At 36.8% G+C, this 14,584-nt stretch overlaps 1 protein-coding gene across 1 annotated transcript in view; it reads right to left on the reverse strand.

The window, feature by feature from the left end:
• Positions 1–729: 729 nt before the first annotated feature.
• Positions 730–14,584, reverse strand: part of rargb (retinoic acid receptor, gamma b) — a 40,722-nt gene continuing 26,867 nt past the window's right edge. The window contains 8 exon segments of the mRNA XM_051122206.1: positions 730–934; positions 936–1,056; positions 1,568–1,726; positions 2,762–2,966; positions 3,554–3,730; positions 4,497–4,660; positions 4,939–5,080; positions 6,894–7,042. Coding sequence (XP_050978163.1) covers positions 730–934; positions 936–1,056; positions 1,568–1,726; positions 2,762–2,966; positions 3,554–3,730; positions 4,497–4,660; positions 4,939–5,080; positions 6,894–7,042 — 1,322 coding nt within the window.

A 14,584-nucleotide genomic window follows, 5' to 3' on the forward strand; every position in this document is an offset into this window, starting at 1 on the left:
TGTGGAGTAGTATGGCTGTGGGGCTGTGAATTTGGAGTGTTTTGTAAAAAGGCATGTCATCAATAACACATAAAAAAACACTGAAAGAAGCATAGCATTGTTGAAAATATACAAAATGAAATATAACTGAGACAATGCAACATCAAGAGTACAAAGTTACATTATGCAGTAAATGTATGTCTAGAAAAAGGGTTTTGAGTTGAATTGGTCATTTATGTGGTTGTTTGTAGTTGTTGTTTTTTTTCTATTTCGTTGATCAGTTCTGATTATGTATCCATATACACTCATAAAAATGTTTCCCTTACAGAGAAAAAGTTTTGGGATCCATTCTCAAATATTTGGCATCTCCAAATGAAGTACAAATATGCATACAAGAAGTAACTTCCAGATATGGCCCAGTGGCTTATCTCTGGTCTAGCACTCTTTTTCACTTTTCTTTTCTTTTTTTTCAGTTAGTCTGAAGTAACAGTGTTGGCATGTATCATTTTCTCAGTTTTTATGATTTATTTTTACTGATTTTGGATAGTTGAGGGAAACTAGATGTGCAAAGTTGTGCATGTTTATGTCAGATGAGGATTATTTTTTTGAGTCATTATGGGAAGAGTAACTATGTTGTTTGTTTGTTTGACTGAATGATGAACCTGTTTGTATCAACAGGTGTCTGAAATATAATGTTGGCCGCTGTTTTCTGTGTGTTTTAGACTTGCATACATACAAGTCTTCCAGCGATCACTGTGCTCTTCCTGTCGCACTCTTTCTAGCTCCGCCAATATCCACTTGCAGGAGTCCCCATTCATCATCCTCACTGTCCCCTGCTCTGTCCCGTGCCTCCTCTGCACACTCATCCTCTTCGTCTTCTTCATCCTCCAGAGCAGATTCCTCATCCCTCTCACGTTTGATGGCCTGGATAGCAGGAGGCGGGAAGGGGTGCGGAAGCACCAGTGTCTTTAGAATCAGAGTTCTCCTCAAAGACCTCAGGATTCTCCAGCATCTCTCTGATCAGAGGAGGCATTGGGCCTGGGATCTCCATCTTTAGAGTGATGGCTCGCTCTGCCCCTAAACACACAAAGATGATCATCTTTTTTTTTTTGGTTTTTAATATCTTCATTTAGGTCCATATTTGACATATTTATCAATAGTGTTTTTTAGAGGTCTTCTGTGGTCCTAAGATCAGTACCTGACCCAAATTGGCCTAAGTCACTTCTTGGACCTGACATGCATAAATTGATAAATGAATAATGGAAAATGGCACATAAAAAAAAAAAAAGAGTAAAAACACATTTATTTAAAATTTCCCGAAAACCGAGGCTACTAATGTCAGTCCCATTCCATGTCTGAGACACTCATCAAAGTTTTGGACCTGAACCTGGTTGGGTGAAGACCTCTAGCATGTAGTAGAGTAGTTTGCATCGAGTAGTAATTAGGCAGTACCAGTAGATGGTGCTGTCAGCAGCTATTGACTAGTCGAGTCGCTTTAAACATATCACAGTGTAAAGTTTCCAGACTATCACATTTAGTGAATCACATTCTTCATATTGTGTACCATACAAACATAAACAATGCATACCTTTAGTGCTGATGCCTCGGAGGTCAGTGACCTTCATTAACATTCGTGGGAACATGTGAGGTTTGTTGGGGCGTCGTCGACGAGCGTAGATCTTTAATGCCTCTAGCAGAGGCTCCTGTAGCTGGTCCACCCGATGAGGTTCCTCCAGGTCCATGCGGTCTACTCATTCATCCAGTCATAGAAAGGTATGACATGTCAATCAGAGTTTGACAACAGGTGAAGGAAATAAACCAACCATTGAGTAACAATGTTTATGAAAGAAGCATTACAACCAGAGCAGCTACTACTGAAGGTGCAAACATTAAGGGTGTGTTCACACTTGTCATGCTTGGTTGAATTAAAACAAACCCTGGTGCAATTGCTCTGTTAGTGTGGTTTATTTGAGTGTTTGAACGCTGCCATCCGAACCTTGATACGCACCAAACAAGCGGACCGTGACCACTAAAATGATGGGATCAGTGAATGGGTACTTTGATGTCATACAGCCACAGCGCCGCTTTAAGTCGAACTCTGTCCACTTCCAAACGAAGTCTGGTGTGGTTCGAATGAAGTATGAACACAACACGGACCAAATACTTATAAATGAACCAAAAACAGTGTATCCAAAACAACAGCAGAGGGCAAACATGGAGCAGCAGTGAGGTAAAGTGCCTTTTATGAGCTCTTTGTGAGATTGCAGGTGGTGAAAATAAAATCATATACACGCAACAATGAACACGCTTAGTCCTGCAGACGGTATTAAGTGTATTCGATATAAAGCGGTGCTGAGCAGACCAATTAGTCAATGCAGTGCCGCTTTAAATCATACACTCCTTTTCCTTTCGTTTGGAGTATCCGGTGAGTTCCATCACAAAATACATGTCATTCAGCTTGACCATAGTAGTGAACGTATCACTATGCCTTTAGGTACAGATTCTTTAGGTTTGCTGTCAAAAATGCCAGTGTGAACGCTAAGCGGTCCAGGACCAAATGTATCATTTTCCTTTTTGGTCTGGACCAAATGAATCAAACAAACCAAACTACAAGTGTAAACACACCATAAAAATAGCACTCAAAAGCTAATCACTCCATAGAACTCAAAATATTTTCACTATTACAACTATTTATTATATATCATAGTTTTCCCATGTAATTGAGTTTCTATCTATAAGGAGTTGAAGAAGAAGCAAATAACACACTGAGAGACAGCAGTACCTCCACAGATGAGGCAGATGGCACTAAGCAGCCCTGTCTCTGTGTCGTCCATCTCCAAAGGTAGAAGCTGCCCAGCAAAAGCAAACACCAGGTCTGTGAGTGGGCCGAAACCAGCGTTGTGCATCTGTGTTCTGTTGAGGGTCAGTCCATCCGAGAAGGTCATAGTGTCCTGTTCAGGAGTGTAGCGTGTACAAATCCGCAACATCTGCAATGCATTATAATGCATTATAAAGTGAATCATGTATGAATTTGACATTTTTTTTTTTTTTTTTCTGAATCCCACATTATGTGCACTGAATTCACATTGTACAGGTAGACACAGACCAAAGCAATAGACACTGACAGGAGTGACACACTGATCTGACAAAACCCTGAAAAACTGAAAATTCTGTCATTTACTCACCCTCCACTTGTTCCAAACCTTTATGAGATTCTCTCTTCTGCTGAACACAAAAGAGATATTGTGAAGAATATTACACAAGTCAATGGCTACCATCAACTGTTTGGTTAACCACATTCAGAATATACTCTTTTGTTTTCAGCAGAAGAAAGACACTCACACAGATTTAAAAGAAGTGGAAAGAGACTAAATGATGACAGATTTTTTTTGGTGAACTATCCCTTCAAGATATTGCATCCATTGTAGTAAAATTTAAACCATGTGTTCTACCCACTTACCCTGTGTTACATCTAGTCTTTCAATGCAAAAATAAATTTTGTTTGCACTGCTCCTAAAACATTAAGCTTAACGTAGGTTGTTGATAAAATGTATATAGTTTTTGTTGTATTTACCAGTATATCAAGGCAGGCAGATTTCAGTAAGGTGATCTGGTCTGCAATAGTAAGTGAAGTAAAACCTGGCAGACGTTTGGCAAACTCCACAATCTTTATAATGCACTTTGTGGAAAGCTCACTGAACTTATCCCAGAGTCCAAGATCCAGCTGAACCCTGTGATCTGCACTGGAATTCTGAAACAGAGATTAAAACAGTAAGACAGCACACTTTTCCATACACTTCCATACAATTTAACCAAAATCTTAACAAATACTCAATAAATCACTCAATAGAAATTCAGAAAAACAGGTGAAAATCATTTTGTGTGTATATGTAGCAGCAGTTAGTAGCAGCAAGTACAATAAGAGATATATGCAGCAGATGTACAGAGGTTTCAGTGTTAATTGGTTGCATTTTAGTTTTGAATAGCCAGTTAAAAAATGTAACTATTAATACACAATGCACATATCTGTAATACAATTCTGACTTACAACAATTCACATGGAAAATATTTACAATGCAGTTTTACTAATAAAAACCCTAGGCACGTATATTCATAATAGAAGAATATTCAAGAATATTCATAATCATAGTTTATCATTTGTTTTTTAATTTAATTTTAGATCTGTACAGTTGCAGTTATGTCTAGTTGTAATAGCATACATTTATTTTAACGTAAGTAAAAACTAAATATATAATAATAATAATAATATTTGAGCATTTTCATTACCCCACTGGTGCTATACTTTCATTAGGTAAAGCTCAAAGCACTCAAAAAGCATTTATAGCAGTGACTGCCCATTTTTCATATTTTATATTTCACATAGACAGAGAGAAAGACAGACAGACAGAAAAATTGTGTGATCTTGGCTTACACATTCTTGCTCATGTTAGCGTTTATTTAGCTGACTGACAGAAGGAAGATATGAACATGAATTTGTATGAGAGCTTAGAACTCACAGTTGTGTATTTTCCGAGCTGACAGAGCGAAGGGAAGGTTTCCCTGTGTGCTTTGCTGACTTTATTAACCAGTTCTTCCAGTTCTCCACTCAGCTCATAGCTTTCCGGAAGAACCACCTCTTCTTTTATGTCCTTCTTTTTCTTATTCCTGTCATTCCGGACCGCTTAAAGATAAAGAACAACACAAAATGAAGCCAGCCATGCAGCATACATGACAAAAGCATGCTACTCATGCTACATGCAACTCATAGAGTAGAATAAGACAATACAGTAGAAAATTTCTTTAGGGTTTTATTCATGCTAGGTACTTCAGAACAAGACGCAATCATAGATTTGCTTTTCACAAACTTGTGAATTCACTCTACAATTGCATGTCTTTATTCATTGTGTGAACTGAGAACAGTATAGCTGGTGATATATAAATAACTGCTCTGATTTGTACCTTCCTTAGACATGCCAACCTCAAAACACTTCTGCAGCCGGCAGTACTGACAGCGGTTCCTTGTCACCTTATTGATCTGGCAGTTTTTGTCTCTATGGCACGTGTACACCATGTTTTTCTGGATACTGCGACGGAAAAAACCCTGATATGAAGATAAGAGAGAGAAACACAAAAATATAGATAGAAAAAGGTAAGTTTAAATAAATGATTCAAGTTTGAACTTGAAAATAAAAGACTTTGTGATTTCATGAAACCTAGATCATGAAAATTACTAAAAGTTTTGTATAATAGGTAACAGATTTTCTTAAAGGAGAAGTTCACTTCCAGAACAAAAATTTACAGATAATGTACTCACCCTTTTGTCATGCAAGATGTTCATGTCTTTCTTTCTTTAATCATAAAGAAATTATGTTTTTTGAGGAAAACATTTCAGGATTTTTCTCCATATAATGGACTTCTATGGTGCCCTGAGTTTGAACTTCCAAAATGCAGTTTAAATGCGGCTTCAAACTATCCCAAATGCGGTTGTAAATGATGCCAGCCGAGGAACGATCGGTTATTTTCATTTACAAAATACTTAATTAATACTTACATTTAAATACTTTTTAACCAGAGACGCTCATCTTTTCTTGCTCTTTTCCTGCCTGAGCTCTGTGTATTCTGGTTCAAGGCTGTGCAAGGTATGTTGAAAAACTCCCATCGTATTTTCTCCCTCAACTTCAAAAATCATTTCAAAATCATCACTCTTAAAAATAAAGGTGCTTCACAATGTCATAGAAGAACCTTTTTAGTCTAAATGGTTCTATAAAGAACCTTTAATATCTGAAGAACCTTTCTTTGTGGTGAAAGAAGGTTCTTCAGATTATAAAAAGGTAAGAAAGAGATGGTTCTTTAAAGAACCTTTGACTGAATGGTTCTTTGTGAAACCAAAAATGATTCTTCTATGGCAACGCCGTGAAGAACCTTTTAAAGCATTTTTATTTTTAAGAGTGTACATCGCTACAGAAGTACCGACCCAGTCTTTGCACCCTTTAACAAAAAAGGACAAAAAGGATTATAGGACGATTTTGAAGTTAAGGGAGAACATTAGATGGGAGTTTTTCAACATACCCTAACTGTATTGAACCGGAAAAAAACAGAGTTCAGGCAGAGCAAGACAAGACGAGCGTTTGACATTAAAAAAGTATATAAATTGTATTTTAATGAAATAATGAAAATAACAGATCGTTTTGCTAGATAAGACCTCAGCTTCCTCAGCTGGGATAATTTACAACCGCTTTTGGGAATGTTTGAAGCCGCATTTAAACTGCATTTTGGAAGTTCAAACTCGGGGCACCATTGAAGTCCACTATATGAAGAAAAATCCTGAAATGTCTTCCTCAAAAAACATAATTTCTTTACGACTGAAGAAAGAAAAACATGAATATCTTGGATGACAAGGGGGTAAGTACATTATCTGTAATTTTTTGTTCTGGAAGTGAACTTCTCCTTTAACTTCAACAGAGTGATCAGCAGAGGGCACCAAAGAGTATATTTGAATGAAAACAAAAGTCTTGATCTTGGCAGTAACACTAGGTGGCAGCACTCAAATCATCATATTTGCTTATTTGTATGAATGTGCTGTGTTATAATGAAATTACATGTAATAGAAGTGTCTTATTTGTCTTCAGGGTAGGCTGTATTTGACACAAATCATTTTCCCACTATGGGGTTCAAACATGAGAGAATGCCTTTTCAGGTTTTGATTTGTGTATGTGTGTACTTTGCACTGATAAAAGTGAAACAACCACGACATGTATTTAAAGTGCATTTTACATTAGCCTTTCTGTGCATTTTTTTCTTACATAAGGTTTTTCAGGTTTGAACCAAACCATAAATATAATTTGAGGGGGAGGGGGGGCTAATTGATGTGGCTGAAACAAGAGTTGGTCAAACGTATATATGTGGTTGCATACCTTGCAGCCCTCACAAGAGCTGACTCCGTAATGGTAGCCAGAAGATTTGTCCTGGCACACAAAGCAGGGTTTATAGACACGAGGAGGAGGGGGTGGAGAAGGAGAACTGGGAACCATCTCCTCCGAGCTTGTGCTCTGGGTCTCCACCGCTGTAGAAATCAGGAAGAAAAAGAACAGACAATTAGTGGTGATTACTAAGGTAATCTGGTCGGTTTTTTCAAACCCTCTACCCCCACAGACAAGTTCTGCACTGAAAAAAAAAAAAAAATCACCACTGTTTTAAAGAATAGTAAAATGTTAAGAATGAAAGAGAGTAAAACTGGATGGAGGATGACTGAAGTTGTCAGAATCATTGACAAGCATCTGCCCAGTGGTCTGAGCTTGAAGATAAATATTTTGTGAGCACACTGAGGGGCAGAGGTGTTGAAAGATAAGAGAGATGGAAATTTTAATTCCAGGACAGATAGATGAATTGATAATATGCTTTGACTGGCAACTCAGCCTGTGTTCAACTTGCTGTCATGCACCCAAATGGTACCACAGTCAGATTCATAAACATCCTGGACAACAGCCATACAGACGGAGACATGTAATCTAACACGGTTTGCCCAATTTAAACACCACCGTGTGAATCCAGTGTTATATATTTTGCGCAAATCCACACTGTCACTCAGTTAAACTTTCACCTCTAGACACCCTCTCCCCCCTCATGCTCTTGTTTCCTGGACCCTAAATTCCTCAGGCCTGGATGACTGGCTTTTTACTAGAGGTCCAGTCTCAAGATCGCCCGTAAAGCCCGTCTGTGGTCTGACCGAGGCCTGAGGCCTGCCTGACCGGCACTTTATTGGTAGTGAGTCACCTTGGCCAGCCATTCACACCAGCAGCAGCTGTCCCCTCACTCTCCACTTGTAAAAAATTAGAGAAAAACAGCTAAAACAGGGTCTTCAGAACTCCAGATTTTACGGCCCACAGAGGCCTTCACCCCCTCCTCCTACTGAATGGAGCGGATCCCCCAAATGTGCCTCTCATTCTTTCTTTCTTCTCCTCCCTCTGTCCTCCGCTCTCCCTCCATGGGCACCATTTAACAAGACCAAAATGAGAGAAGGTATAGATGAGAAATCTCATAAAGAAACAGAGGGGTGTGGGGGAGGGGGGCTGGGAGAGACAGATGAAGAATGTGTGAGAGAGGGTGAATTTCACTTTGACCTTGGCTTTGACAGCAGCTTTGGCTTCTCGAGACATGAACGTGAACTGAGAGTCACATAAATACTGCCAGTGATCTAATCACAGCCTCAGCTGAGATAAAATACGCAATATTGATGATGTGACATTTGGCAAACTATGAAAGGATGTTTCATTTCCAAACACTACAAAAATCTGTGGTAAAGAGATTTCAAAATCACAACCCAAATTTTGCTAACAACAGACATTCAGACTTCAGAATATATGGACCTTAGTCCGGTAGATGCCATATTTAATTTGAGTGTAAGAGGAAGAATTACAATACATTCAATGGATATAATAATATACATTAATACACATACACACACTGCTATTCAAAAGTTAGGGGTCAGTACAAAAGAAATGAAAACTTTTCAGTATTCAGCAAGGATGCATTACACTGATCAAAATAACATTAATTGAAAATACAGCTTTTCAGCACAGATAAATTACATTTTAAAATATATTCAAATTGAAAACTTTGTAAAAATGCTTTGCAATTTTGCTGTTTTTACTGTATCTTTGATTAATGAAAAAAATGCAGCCTTGGTGAGCTGTAAAAACAAAAATTGACCCCAAATGTTTTATTTACAAATTATTCAAGAATGGATTTGTGATGAATGAACTTGTGAAAAATTATTTTGTGAACAGACACTTAATTTGTTCCTGATTTATATATATATATATAAAAAGGCTACAAATGTAGATGGTGAAAGACTGAAAAAAATACAGTAACACAGTAAACATTAGTTGTACAAATTAGACCCTAAGATTGTACAATGCCATATTTTCTCACAGTCTGCTTACTGACTAATTTAATTGTTGTAGACTATTGTGTAACTTTATAGAACATATTTTCTTATAATTTAAGTGGGTGTTCACACAAGACAGAAAGGAAAAAAAAAAATTTGGGGTTACAAAACATTTTTACAAGTTGAACTAATTTTATCTTGACACACCATCTTAAAAAAGCAATAATCATGGCACACAGGGCTGAAAATCTGACTGATGCATGTGTACATATAATAACAAAAACAAACAAAACAAAACAAAAGTTCATAGTCGACTCATATTATTTTTAATTTATGTAAATTTATTTTTTCTGGTTCTGCCATGCATATCAACACTTCTAGGTCTCTGGAATGCTGATAGACATAGCTCTTACACAAAATGCTCTGTGAAACGCAAGGCAGAGGGTGATGGGTGAATGAGTGGGTGAGAACGCAACCTGATCACTGTGTTTATGTAGTAACTTAGGCTGAATTGGCTTTATGTGTTTATATGGCAGCAATGCTTGAGTGACATAGAGCGGTTCTAAAAACATCCAACTCCTTTTGCGTTGGAGAAGTGGAAACCTGGCGCCACCAGAGAAGAAGCTGACAGACATAAAGGAGAAGATAGATGGAATGCAATTATGTTCCCATTCCAATTTCTCTCTTTGTTATATTTGACATGCTAGTTTTGACTTGTGAAGGATATGGTTGATTTTTTAAATAAAGCAGGTGGAGCATGCAGGATAAACAGCTAAATGAAAGAAATGATTATTGTCTGAAATGGCACTTGACAGGATAATCAGATTTTCTGGAGGGGCAGGGGTATAATTGGGAGTATAATTCCACTCTAACTTCTGCTTAATCATTGTTTTATGAATGGGATTGAATTAGAAAATGGTTTATATGTATGTTCTCAGCCCACATTTCTGCAGATTACTGTATGTATGCATTGTTTAGACAACAAACACAGTGAAAGGTGATGCAGGTTTTATCAGTAAAGGAGATGAGGACTTCAAAATGACAATTCAGGTCATCTCTGCTGGCTCAGATTGTGCTGGGAGGGACATGAAAGAGCTGACGGAAACACTGATTTCATCCGTATCTTTCAGCAACCTCAGCAACACCATCAGGTGACCACAGTCTCTCTGACATCATCAAACAGAAGCAAGTTGTCACTTTATAGTGAAATATCACATAATGCAGCATGTTGCCTGCTTAAGACTAGTAAGTGTCTGATTTTGTATATGTATAAGTTTTCAGTGATTCCAATTAGTACAAAGACTTGTACTGATCTTTAACATTATACATATATAAAAAGGTTTACATTTCAATATGTTATTATTGTATGTTTTAATATATTAGAACAAGCACATATGTATGTGTACACTTTACATACATATATACATTTTGTAGTGTAAATAAGATATGTGTCAAGCCGCAATTCATTATACTGAGTAACAAAAGGTAACCACATGGGTTAAGATTTAGGATTATGATAAAGCACACAGGAAAATACAATGCATGAATCAGTTGATTATAGATGAATATATATATATGGAATTGTGATCAACGTCAAAATCAAGTATGTCCAACATATTTTAGATCTACACGCACACACACACAATGAGTTGCAGACTGAGAGTAGAGATGAATGCCTCTTTCATCTTTTCTTCCTTCGTGGTTGTATGTGTGGATGGATTGAACTGGATGATTGAGTCGACTGAAAAGCTACAAATTTGTTTTCAATGCATTCATAAAGCTTTTAATGCTCTTTTCAATCCAATTTTGAGCAAAGGCAAATTAGTCATTATTAGTCATCAAATTTTAACCCACAAACAGATTTTAAACAAATGCATAACTTTTTATGTAGGAGCCAAGAAGAAAACTTTAAGGAAAAGAAAACACCCACAAACTCTTTAATAGTCGGTTGTGTAGAGCTGTTTGAATAGCTCTTTCTTTCTTTCTTTCTTTTTTTTCTTTCTTTCTTTCTTTCTTTCTTTCTTTTCTTTCTTTTTTTTTTTCTTTTTTTTTTTTGTCAGGAAAAAAAAGCCTTTATAATACAACAGTATTTCTCTTAACCCATTTTTAGTCAAATGCTGACACAATCAGTTTTATGGACTTTCTGCATGTTGTTAGAATTTGTAACATCTCACCAACATTCGACTTGAAGTGTTACTGAGAAATTTAACAAGTTGGGTCAACTCAGGTTTTCCTCCAAAACCTTATTCTTGGACTTAGATGTTTATTTCCTGTGATGTTTGCTGTATGCTCTAAAAATAGTAATGTTTCTAAACATTTGGCCTGATGGATTGAGGCATTAAAATCTAATCTGATTTGCTTGTTGTACTTTTACATAACTGCTCACATTAAACAATGTTCTGTTAAACAAATCAGTGTTGTGCTCTGATCATGACATCTACAGACCTCCACTGAGGTCAGAGCAGAATGATAATAAGGGCGCTGAAAGTATTCCTTTATTTAAAGTGGATCATCGGATGCAAAACACACTTTTACATGTTGTTTGAACACAAATGTGTGTTGGCAGTGTGTGTACACAACCACCCTATAATGATTAAAATCCACCCAGTGGTATCTTTTTAATCTTTATACGTAATATCCCCTTTTTCAAATCAAGCCATTCTCAGCATCTTGCCTGTGTGACATCACACAGACCAAGGTCATTCCCACGATAGTTGATTGACATGGCCGTCTTATCTTAGACCCGCCCTGAGTGAGCTGAGAGAGCTGTGAACAGCCCGACCGCCATTGTGTCAACTCTGGTGCAGAAGAAGACAAGAATGACAAGATTGAGCAGTTGAGGTGTTTTGTTGTTGGATGTAATGAACATAGCAGTCGTAGTTGTTTAGCAGTCAGCTAAAGTAAACAGTACTGCTCATCACCCCAAAGAAGAGAGGGGCAGGGTGAGCAGAGCTCATTAGCATTTAAAGGCAAATGCACCAAAACAGCTCACTGTGAAAAGGGCTGTTTTGACAAGGTAAAAAGGGTGTTTTTTATACTACCACTGAGAAATTGGAACCAAAGTATGTCATAGACTTCTCATTAAGACCCTAACAAATCATATCAACTTATGTAAAATGAGCTTCCAATGACCCCTTTAATAATTCACTTGTAGTTAAAGTACATAAAAGGTGTAATGAAGAATATGTTTTTTTTTTTTTACCATATACTTTGGGGTTCCCTTTTCTTTTCACCACAGGTTGAGAGCTGTAATTCTCAAGTTACAGCTCTCACAAGTTTGTAATGCTGTTTGCAAAAGTTAACTGGAACTATGGTTTCCTAAAAGACAGAAGTGTTTAACTATGTTGGTAATGACCTTGAGAACATAGTTGGCTAACATTGTTTTTGGGACAGCACATTTATAATGAAATTAGGGTAAGTAAATGATCATAAATGTTTATGTCCTGTGAACTAATCTTTAAAGAACCAATTACTATTGTTCTTAAATGAAACCATTTTCAGGACTGTAATACAATAGACAATAGTTTATCAATTTATTAAAACATACTAGAAACAGTACTTTCATCTTCTTTATCTGCAGCCAACTTGTAAAAAAAAGATTCTATCTTTGACTGCTTCAAGGAGTTCCTACGGTTCTTGTTAACCTTTGGTTCCTTGGCATTCTATGAAAGACGTATAATGTACAAAAATAAGGAGATGACAATTAATACTGCTCTTTATTTATTTTCAGTTTACCAAACAATGTGGTGAGAACCAATAAGATACCTTAATCAATCATTTTCTTTCATGATGTAAAGTTGTTTATGTTTAAACAGCTGAAGAGCAATTTCTTCCATGAGCACTTTACTACTTCTTATGTCCCTCCCTTTGTTGGCCTGTGTTATTCTGGACAATATTTGAAACGTATTACTAGCATCTCATGTTTACTGCCTCCTTAAGATGAATTGCTTTTTGTATTCCTCAGTCACTTTGGATAAAAGCATCTTCTAAATGACTCCTGTATAACACAGTTAAAGGAAACACTCAAATGATTTCTGCAAAAAATTTCCTTACTCTAATGCATGTTTGAAATACTCATTCTTAGTTTAAATAATATTTTATATGTATTATTGGTAGCACTAACAGTAGTCATTCATTTCATTTATTCATTTCAAATGTAATTAACTACTGTGTGTGTGTGTGTGTGTGTGTGTGTACTTACATTTTTGCATGAAAAAAATGGGAATGAGATGGTTTAGGGAGAGAGTTAAAGTCAAGTCAGGGTTAGTCTGTACATACATATATTTTTTAAATTAATAATTTTTAAATGTCATCTGTAGGATGCTGGAACCTTTCCCAGCATGTCTGACTGCAGACAGGAAAATGGCCTGGATGTATGGATTATCACAGGGCTAACACACACAGACATGCACACATTCACATTTACGATCACACCTACAGTACAGACAATTTAGTGAATTTACCTGTCCAGCATGTCTTTGTATTATGGATAAACTTTGTTTTGTGTATTCCAGAAAACCAGAGCACTCAGTACTCACACACATGCACATAGACTTTTCCTTGCCCTGGCATGTCACCATTTTGAAAATAACGCCCTCAAATATTTCAGCTTTGAAAACACATAATGCTCATGCCTGTGGACTAAACTGATTCTTGTTTTTTATTTTCACAAGAGACACACAAAACAAAAGGCACAGTCTTTGGCTAGACTAAAAGCTCATTTAATCCTCTAACAAGCTGTGCCTGAGCCAAACCAGCACCTGTGTGAAACTACATACTAAACATACATGCCTTTGACTGCCGAGACCTGTTCTGCTGTCTGACCAGACTGTGAGCATGAGTACAGCTGGATGTTATACTGCAGATAGAAATAAATTAGAAAGATGCCAGAATGACATTTGGGAAAAGAATGCGTACAGTCAGTCAGACATAAACTGATACACACACACACACACACACACACACACACACACATTTAAATCTATTATTTAACTAATATATAGCCATTAGTAAGCATTGCTCCTTAGCTGATAAATGTCTCAACATGTTCGATTCACATAATGTTAGGTCCTGACTGAAGAAGGCCTCTGGCTGAAACTTCTGTTATGTATTAAAAAGAAGTATTTTTGCAAGACATTTCCAGAGTTCACTTTTTTTAGACTTAGATTTAGATTTTTGTTTGGTTGAAGCACCTGGACTTGCTGGAACAGTGCTGTGATTATTTTATTTTGTATTACCATAAAAACAGAATGGTCCAACACGTTCTCACTCCCAACTCACATATTGACGCTTGGTGAGGACCCTTTGGCGTCATTTTTTGATGCACAGGGTATCCCTTTAGCATCATTTTTCGACGTGTAGGGTCCTTCATTGCTTTAAATAAGAAACCTTGCATCATAATGCTGACGCAAAAGGCACTGGGGATTTTATTATGATTAAATTATATACTGGGTAATAATATTGCCATTATTGCATATAATATTGCCATTATTGCACATTTACGAGCAGGTAACCCAACCTATTTCTGCAATAAATACCTGTGACTGTACTCATATTTGCCTGTTACATTTTATATTGTTCATAAGTGGGTAACTGTAGGGTAAGGGTGTGTTTAGGTACTCCAATGAAAGTATATATTTATATAAAATGATTTATACATTTTTTTACAAATGCATGCAAACCATTAAATTAAGGCAAACAACTGAAATCAATGAGGGA

The sequence above is a fragment of the Labeo rohita genome, chromosome 11, assembly GCF_022985175.1.
Source record: "Labeo rohita strain BAU-BD-2019 chromosome 11, IGBB_LRoh.1.0, whole genome shotgun sequence".
NCBI lineage: Eukaryota > Metazoa > Chordata > Actinopteri > Cypriniformes > Cyprinidae > Labeo > Labeo rohita.